The sequence below is a fragment of the Erythrolamprus reginae genome, chromosome 1 (genome assembly GCF_031021105.1).
Source record: "Erythrolamprus reginae isolate rEryReg1 chromosome 1, rEryReg1.hap1, whole genome shotgun sequence".
Lineage (NCBI taxonomy): Eukaryota > Metazoa > Chordata > Lepidosauria > Squamata > Dipsadidae > Erythrolamprus > Erythrolamprus reginae.
This window is the reverse complement of record NC_091950.1, coordinates 51,282,387-51,292,126: the sequence shown is the minus strand read 5'-3', so window position 1 is coordinate 51,292,126 and position 9,740 is coordinate 51,282,387. Positions and strand designations below refer to the sequence as shown.

The window sequence follows — 9,740 nt, the reverse complement described above, 5'->3', positions numbered from 1 at the left end:
AGTAGTTCTTGCTTGCTATTGGTAATCTTTATTTATCTATCACATTCATCTGTAACAGAATAACAGTTGGAAGGGACCTTGGAGGTCTTATAGTCTAACCCTCTGCTCAGACAGGAAACCCTATATTGGTGATACGGACACTTTTCAGAACCATGTGCCACAAAGGGAGCATGTCCGCATGTCTATGAAGTGATCTGAAAGAGGAGCTGCTCAGTGGGCATGTGTGTGCTGGAAAATGAATGTCTGGTTTCCAATGTGTGTATGCGCACCACCCAGCTAGTCTTCCGCATGCGTGCACAATGATCAGCTGACTAGCATGCATGCTTGTGCCAGAAAATGGAAGACCAGGTCTTCCAGTTTCCAGCCCTGCTGCAAGAATGAAGACTATCTGATCAGCATGCGCACACGCATCAGAAATCTGGAAGAGGAATGAGTGATGCCACACGTGCCAGACAACATGGCTCCATGTGCCACTTTGAGCACGTGTGCCATAGGTTCGTCATCATGGCCCTATACTATTTCAGATAAATGGTTGTCCAATCTCTTAACAACTTCCAGTGTTGGGGCATTCACAACATCTGGAGGCAAGCTGTTCCACTGATTAATTGTTTGGTCAGGAAATTTCCCCTTAGTTCTAAATTGGTTCTCTCATGGACTAGTTTCCATCCATTGCTTCTTGTTCTCCCTTCAGGCGCTTTGGAGAACAGGATGACCCTCTCTTCTTTGTGGCAGCCCGTTTGATATTGGAACATTGCCATCATGTCACCCCTTTTCATTAAATTAGACCTAATTCCTGCAATCATTTTTAGTATATTTTAACCCCTAATCCTCTAATCATCTTTGTTGCTTTTCTCTGCACTCTTTCTAATCTTTGAGCTCAAGAAAACAAAAGTATCACTTTTGCTGTCACCTTTGAGTTCAGTTAAGCATGCGAGTTAACATGACTGTCTTTTTAATATTTAATTAAATTACATTAAAATTTCCCTTTTCCATATTTACTTTCATAGCGAGCACTTCTAAATAATCCAAGCTGTTTTTTTTACTATAGGAGTACAAGTAATATATCAAATTGTTAATGTTTTAGTATTCTATTAGGCTAATTGGCTAGCTTAAATGTATATTTATTACATACACTGTTGGACACACTGAATTCACACTGCTATATGTATTGATGTATTGGTTCATTTAACTGAACATGGCCCCCTGCTTTCTTTTTCTTAGTTGGAAAAAGGCAATATGTCAGCCAAATTAGTATTTTGAGACTGACATTTAATTGATTATATAGTAACTCCAATACCATCTTCTTGAGCTAGAATTAAACCAGCACTATGATTAGGGAGGGAGAGGCTTTTGATTCTTATACATTTTTGCAAAGTCAGATGCTGAAATGAGAAGGAGGTGCTGTTTTATTTTAGCACTAACTAGAGCAATCTTTCTTTAGTGGTTCAATTGTATGGTATAGGCTTTCTGGAGACCTGCGAAGACAGAATTGTTCTATATTATTTTAATTGATATTAATTATCAATAGAGATATGTGAATTTTTCATATGCATTTTTGCTCAGGCTATTTCTGAATAATTAGATTTTTTTAATCTTATAATAGATATTTTAATATTTAATAGCAGGTGTTATAGGTATTCTAACATCTATTTTAATATTTATTGTGGATATTAATGCCTAAATGCATTATTACAGATGCTTATATGTGTTGCTGCTATTGATATTGATATTTGATATTTTTTATATTTGTAAGCTGAGTCCATGAAGATTGGACAGCAAATAACATGAATAATTTGATAATTATTTATTGAATGTATTTATTTAATTAATACATTAATTAAAATACACCAATGAAGAAATGAATAGTACAAATATTGTTAAACTCTGGAAAGAAATTATAATGACTTTTGTAAGTAAGAAAGATATGAAACAGAATTATTTAAAATGACTACTTGTATTTGTGCTTTCATTACAGAAACTACTCATTGTTGATGAGAATCCAAAGACATACTGTTACATTTCTTCCCCCTAGTTCACATAATGAGTTTTTCCCTTGTTGCTTATGATGATTCGGATTCTGAAGCAGAGACTGGGAGATCTGGAGATGTTGTTAGCAGTGAAATCAATCTAATAGATTCTGCTGTGGATGTTGTTCAGCCCAGTGAGGACTTGAATTTTATTTCTGAGACAAAAGTTGAATCGGTGGAATATATGGGCAGCTGCAAAAAGAACATGTCTTATGAGGATACCTTTCAACAGCATCTACAACCTAATGAAAAGACTAGAATAACAGCAGTACAACAGCAGCACAACAGAAATTGCACTTTGACAAAAACAAGGACTACGTCTACCCAGCCATTAAATACCCAGCCAGTGGAACTTAAAGTACCTTCTGTAAATGCATATGCTCAGAAGAAGATGTGTAATGATGGAGATGTAACTATTCAAAGACTGAGACCATATGTTTCAAAAAAACGGCAACAGGAGAATAGGGAATACCAAGAAGAGAGTGTATCATCTCCAGTTAAATTTAGTAAAGGTGAAGATAAAATGACAGTCAAAATTTCCCAATATATTATGCCATATGTAGGATCAAAATATGCAGTTACTGAAATTCCAAAGAACTTGGTGTTTCACATGGCTGAGCATAGTGGACCAGTTAATGCAGTTCGCTGGTGTCCTGTGCAGAGGTGGAGCCATATGTTGCTTTCTGCCTCTATGGATAAGACTGTCAAGGTAAGGTGTTGCAATATAAGTATCTTTAATTAACTATAACTTATATAATGATTGAAGCTGTCTCCAAACCTTTTTCTAAGATATATTAAACAAAACATAATCTGTACCTTGGCCATAACAATCTGAATTAAGATTAAATTGTCTGTTGATGAATATTATCTGTAAATTTTGTGAATGTGAAAAATACTGAACAGTGCTACCAGTTTCATCAAATTTTCATCAACTTTTTTCTTGTGGGTGAATAGGAGAAACAAAATATCCATAGCGATTGCAGGAAAGAAGGCCCATCAGGCACAGCCTTATATGAACAGTGGGCAGTATCTCTCTTCTATGCTGTCCAATCCTGTAGGATTAGGGATGGCATCCAACAATAAAAAACCAATACAATAATGCAATAAAAAGAAGTTGAACAACGCTAATAATTAAAACTCCATAACCTTAACAACCCATTAAAAAACCCCAAATCAATCTAGCAACATACATACCAAACAAACATGAATTTGGGCATGTCTGGTGTTAAGTTCATGGCCCCCAGGCTTGTCGACATTAAACATGAAACTCAGTCAACTGAACATTTAAAATGCATCGGAAATATTGTCTGGTGCTGACGTTTGATCCGGGTTGCTGCCAGCATCCTAGGTCTCAACCAAGTATCTTAAAATATATGATGTTCTGAATAGCACAGTTTTTGCAGTTCCACTGCTGTTATTGCAGGAAGTAGTTGTTGGTGTTATTATTATTACTCACAATCATCCAGATGCATTTTTATCCCATTACTAATTATTTTTATTATTTCAGTAATCAAGTCACCTTTTCCTACTTTGTGAACTAAAAACTTAATTGACAAGAAAGCCTATTTCTATTTATTTATTAATTGGATTTGTATGCCTGTTTCTAAATAAGAAATAAGTATGTTTCCTGATTTAAATGTGAGAGCCATTTATTGCAGTGAGTATATGACAGATATGCTAAAATGGTCTCTTGAATGAATTCCTTTTCAAAAATGAAGATTTGCAACATTTAGACAATCAGGATTTAAAATTAGAAGGCCAATTTTCTTGCTAAATAAGTGAAGGATTTAGAATTATTGGATAAAACAAAACCACACACCCCTATATAATGTATATAGTCATTTAAATGTTGAAAAACCTCTGGATACTGGAACTTGAGTAATTCCTGTTTAATTGTTTTGTGGAAAACTATTGTAGAGGTTTGTTTATTTCTTAAAAAGTGATTAATACTGTTACTTTTGCTCTTACTGTTGTGCTGTAAGTTTAAAGCCAGTAGAGGGCACAGTTAGATTAAATATAAATGTTGCAAGACTAGAATCCCAACTGCAATTTGCTTCTCAGCTTGGTGCATCATTGCAAAAAGGCTACTTTGTAATAGACAACAGCATACTGCTTAAGTCATCATTGGATTTCATCTGGGAAGGAATTTTAGTTACTTTAAAGCAATTGCAAGGATCAAAAATATGTTTATATTTCTGTCTTATTTTCTAAATGTAGTTTTCCTAAGTTCATTTGTACTAAGTTATGACCAATTGAGTTCAAAATTTATGTTGTCAATGAAACATTGGTTAAGTGAGTTTACCCCATTTTATGAATTTTCTTGCCACTTTTGTTAAGTGAATCATCACACTTATTAAGTTAATTGGTTGTTAAATGAATCTGAATTCTCCATTGACTTTGCTCGTCAGAAGGTTGCATGTTATCATGTTATCCCAGGACACTTCAACTGTCATAAAGATAAAACACTTGCCAAGCATCTGAATTTTGATTGACTGTGGTGATACAACAACATTTGTAAGTGTGGAAAAATGGTCATAAGTCACTTTTTCAAGTATCTGTAACTTTGAACAGTCACTAACTGAACTGAACTGTTGTAAGTTAAGGACAACCAATAGTTTCAAACCCTATGTTTCAAGCTATAACTTGAGAGAGAAGGAGTAAAGAAGTTTGTGACTCCAATGTAGCACTCTGTTTTTTCATTGAGGGTTAGATAATCTTAACTAATCTTGTGAATGTGGATGAAAAATGGCACTGAAGAACAAGTTAAAGAAATGATAATAGTATGGACCAAAATTTTTGGATATATTATAGATTATAGATTTGGATAAATGGCAAAAGCTTTGAGATAGAAATCGGAAACTAACAATGGCCACAGCATATAAAGAAAATCTCTATAAAATGTCTATAGATGGCATCTGCCCCAGGCAAGATTAACTAAAATATTTAGCAATATGTTCTCAAATTGTTTGAAATGCAAACAAATACCTGGCACATATTACCACATGTGGTGGACTTGCATAAAGGCAAGGAAATTTTGGACACAAATCCATTTGTGGTTAGAAAAAAAATGACTAGACAACATATAGAGTTTAAGCCAGAATAGTTTTTATTAGGCATTATATCAGACGGTTATGATAAAGGGACAATATATCTAATATTAAACATCTTGGCCACAGCAAGAATTGTATATGCGCAACAATAGAAGAACGAAAGAATCCCTTCAGAGGAGGAGACGATAAGGAAGATACTAGTCTGTGTGGAAATGGACAGGCTAACACTAAAAATAAAAGATAAAGGAGATACAGAATACTATGCAACATGGAATAGATTCTATCAATGGTTAGAAACATGAGGTAGAAGTTGGAATGCGAAAGAACCAGGTTAGGTGGACATGGAAAGAGATCTTATGTACTGCATATATTAGAACAGTGATGGCGAGCCTTTTGTCCATCAGGTACCAAAAGTGTGCACGTGCACACTATCGCTCACACGTGAGTGCTCACAAATGTAATGCAATGCCTCTCCCGCATGTCCTGTACCCTGAACATACATGTGTGAACCATCACGCATACGCATACAACCCCCACCCTGTTTTGGCCTCCCATCCCAAAACAATGATGGGGAAAAAAGCCTCTTTCCCTAAATGGAAGTGGGAAGGGAAAAAAAGCCTCTTTCCCTAAATGGAGCTGGGAGGAAGAGACAATCTTGCATGCCCAAAGAGCACTGGGGTGGAATCTCCAGAGATCTGGGAAGGCATGGGCTGCAGAAAGTGAGGAGAAAGCATGAGCTTGTCTGACCCAAAAATCTGCTAGCTGGTGGGAGGCACTCGCACATGCACAGTAGAGCTGAACTGTGTCAGAGCTGCACTTTCAGAAGATAGCCAGCCCAACCAGCTAACCAGCCCAACCAGCTAATCAACCCAACCAGTCAGCCACAGACCAATAGATATGGAGTTGAAGTCTTCAATCAAATACAGCAGCAGCAAGAAGTCTTGCAAAAATGTATTTACTTCTTATTTACACTACTAACTGTATTCTATCTTACTATACATACATCACACTAGTATCTCACTACAACTATCTCAATTACAGTAACTCACAGGAACCAACAGATCAATACTTCAATACAGCAACAGGAATTTCAGATCAAAGGATGGAGAACAGAGCGCAAATCAGAGAGAATCAGAGATCAGAGAATCATAGAGAGCAATACTAAAGCTCTTACATATTTAAATACTTATCACCCAATCAGGTTGCTGCATGCTTAATTAACTCAGAATGACTCAACATTCTCCAGGTAGTCCTTCCTTCTGCATTGAGATATTACATCAGGATATGCTTAATCCTGACAAGCTGGTCAACGGCTCGCATGCCTGCAGAGAGAGCTCTGCATCCCACTTGTGGCCCGCATGCCATAGGTGCGCCATCATGGTATTAGAACATAGGTAATTAGAATGATAGATAAGTTGACATACTAGAATATGATGATCAGAAATTAATGTACGACACTAACACTGTTTAAAATAGTACTGTATATATGCTATTTTGTTTCTATTTTGTTCAAAGTAGAAGTGGAATGCCAGGACAATTGTATTCAATATATTTATATGTAAACAGTAAAATATATATGGAAAAAAGAAAAGGGGAAAGGGCACTAATAATTCTTGTAAAGAATTGTTCGGTACGCTGTCCAAACTGGACCTTTGTCGGTCTACTATTCCGATGTGTTTTCAGACAAATATTTAAACCAGAAATCTGGCCTCCCGGTCTCTTGTATGCTTTCCCTCCACTTCCCTTCATGCTGAAGGTGATTTAGAAGATGTTTGCAGTAGAGGCAGAGTTTCTCCTGGTTGTTCCCAATTGGTCCTGGAGACCTTGGTATCCAGATCAGAAAAAAAGCCTCTGAAACAGAGCTTCAGTCTCTGAAATGGAGCTTCAGGAAAAAAAAGCCTCTGAAATGGAGGTTTCAGAGCCAGAAAAGAAAGCAAGGAGCAGAGCTCACAACCAATGAAACTTTTGCTAAAATTCACTTCTGGGAACAGATGATTGGGGGTATTATGGGTATTCCACCTGCCAATCAGCTTTTTTCTTATTTTTCTCCCCCAAAACTAAGGCGTGCCTCATACTCTGATGCGTGTTATAGTCAGAAAAATACGGTACTTAATTATGAGAAAAATTTAAACGTTAATTAGAATTGACCTTCCCTTTATTTAGTTTTTCAGCAGAATGAAGAAATACTCACCATTTTAGCTACAGTGGAAAACAATTGCTAATAGGGAAGTAATTGAAAGAGCAGAAAACAGAAAAACTGTTCCTCAACTGACCTGTCATGGCCTGGATCTCTTATAACAATCTAATTATTTTGAAAATACAACCTGAATTTGTTAACCATGTAAATACAGAGCACAGAGTCTCGGTGGTGCAATGATTAGAGTGCAGTATTGCAAGCTACTTCTGCTGATCACCGGCTGCCAGCAGTTTGGCAGATCGAATCTCAGTAGGCTCAAAGTTGACTCCGCCTTTCATCCTTCCAAGGTCGGTAAAATGAGGACCCCGATTGTTGGGGGCAATATGCTTAATCTCTGTAAACTGCTTAGAGAGGGCTCTAAAGTACTGTGAAGCAGTATATAAATCGAAATGCTATTGCTATATACTGGGCTCCCAGTAAAGGTTTGAGAGCTTGTTGAGCAGCCCTGAGCAAAAGTAGACTATAGAGAGGTGTCTTTTAGTACCATTTCACACTTTTTTTTTCTATAGCTTTCTAGCTAGAAATGCAGTTACTGTTGGGCATAGCTACTTGACCCATAACCAGTTGGGCAGAGTGAGTTTTGTGCACATGGAAGTTAACCCACCAAATAGCCACAGTTGACCACTATACCTAATTGAAGTCAGCAGGCTTTCTTGTAAAAATATATTTATTTCTCTTTTATCAAACTGCTTCTCTAAATAAACTATCATATAATACTTTCATATAACTCTTATTAAATATCCACTACTGCAACCACTAAGCACTAATCACTAAACTACAAACCACTCTATAAAAAACCACCCTGTAACAAAACCACTCAGTAACAAACCATTCTGTATCAAACCACACCCATGCAAGAGTGTTCCTCCTTATATAGGATACAGCCAATCAAGTTGCAGCACAATTAGCAATCCCATGATTACATGCTGGTTATGGCTTACATCAGCCTCTCCCATGGTTACATTTACTTACATTGTGATATTACCTTCAGAAATTAACTTATTCCTGACATTCCTGAGGAGCCGGGGTGGTGCAGCAGGTAGAGTGCAGTACTGCAGGCCACTGAAGCTGACTGTAGATCTGAAGGTCAGCGGTTCAAATCTCATCACCGGCTCAAGGTTGACTCAGCCTTCCATCCTTCCAAGGTGGGTAAAATGAGGACCCAGATTGTGGGGGCAATATGCTGGGCGCTGTTAAAAAGTGCTATTGCTAACATGTTGTAAGCCGCCCTGAGTCTAAGGAGAAGGGCGGCATAAAAATTGAATAAATAAATAAATAAATAAATTTACTGTCATAAATTTCCAAATATTATATCTTACATGATTTCAATGTATGTGTATGATGCCTTCAGCTCAGAGGTGGGTTCCTGCTGGTTCGGACTGGTTCTGTAGAACCGATAGCGGGAATATCCCCTCACTCGCTGAACCGGCAGAGATGGCCCACTGGACACACCTCTGTACCGGTTCTCTTGACGGTGCTGCAGGAGCCGCCATCTTGTTTTTTTGCTTCTGTGTACATGCAAACTCTGTTTTTGCTTCTGCACATGAGCAGAAGCTGGGTTTTTAGCACTGCACATGCATATAAGAAAGCAAACCAGCAGCGAGATAAGTCAGAACCCACCCCTGCTTCAACTGAGTCCTGACTCTTGGTGATTGCCTAGACCAGGGGTAGGCAAAGTTAGCTCTTCTATGACTTGTGGACTTCAACTCCCAGAATTCCCGAGCCAATCATGCTAGCTCAGGAATTCTGGGAGTTTATTTATTTATTTATTCAATTTTTATGCCGCCCTTCTCCTTAGACTCAGGGCGGCTTACAATATGTTAGCAATAGCACTTTTTAACAGAGCCAGCATATTGCCCCCACAATCTGGCTCCTCATTTTACCCACCTCAGAAGGATGGAAGGCTGAGTCAACCTTGAGCCGGTGATGAGATTTGAACTGCTGACCTTCAGATCTACAGTCAGCTTCAGTGGCCTGCAGTACAGCACTCTACCTGCTGCGCCACCACGGCTTCTATTGTTGAAGTCCACATGTCATAGAAGAGCCAACTTTGCCTACCCCTGGCCTAGACAAGTCCAGGAAGCTTTTTGGCAGAATTTTGGCAGTGGTTTGCCACTATATTTTCTTTGGGTGAGAAGAAGTGGTGACACACCTGTGCTATTAATAAATTTGCCTGGTCTTTGTAGGTTATATAACTCATGGTTTTGGGGGAAAGAAAGTTGTATTTGATCAGCCCTGTTCTCCCGAAGGTTTTTCCCCACCCCATATAAGTCAAAGCTGTTCTGTTTGAACATACTTTCAGTTCTTATTGTTTCTCGGCGCGTAATTTACATGTTCTATTTTTTATTTGGGTGATTTCGGATTTTATATTTTATCCTGTTCTTACTTGCCCAGAGTATATTAGGATTGGGATGAGAAATAAATACTGGAAAATAAATAATCAGAATAGTTGCTTTGTTTGTGCAA

The 9,740-nt window shown here is 37.7% G+C and overlaps 1 protein-coding gene across 1 annotated transcript in view; it reads left to right on the top strand.

Moving 5' to 3' along the window:
• Positions 1-9,740, top strand: part of WDR25 (WD repeat domain 25) — an 82,698-nt gene that overhangs the window by 1,678 nt on the left and 71,280 nt on the right. Inside the window, 2 exon segments of the mRNA XM_070752217.1 lie at positions 1,976-2,020; positions 2,022-2,736. Coding sequence (XP_070608318.1) covers positions 1,976-2,020; positions 2,022-2,736 — 760 coding nt within the window.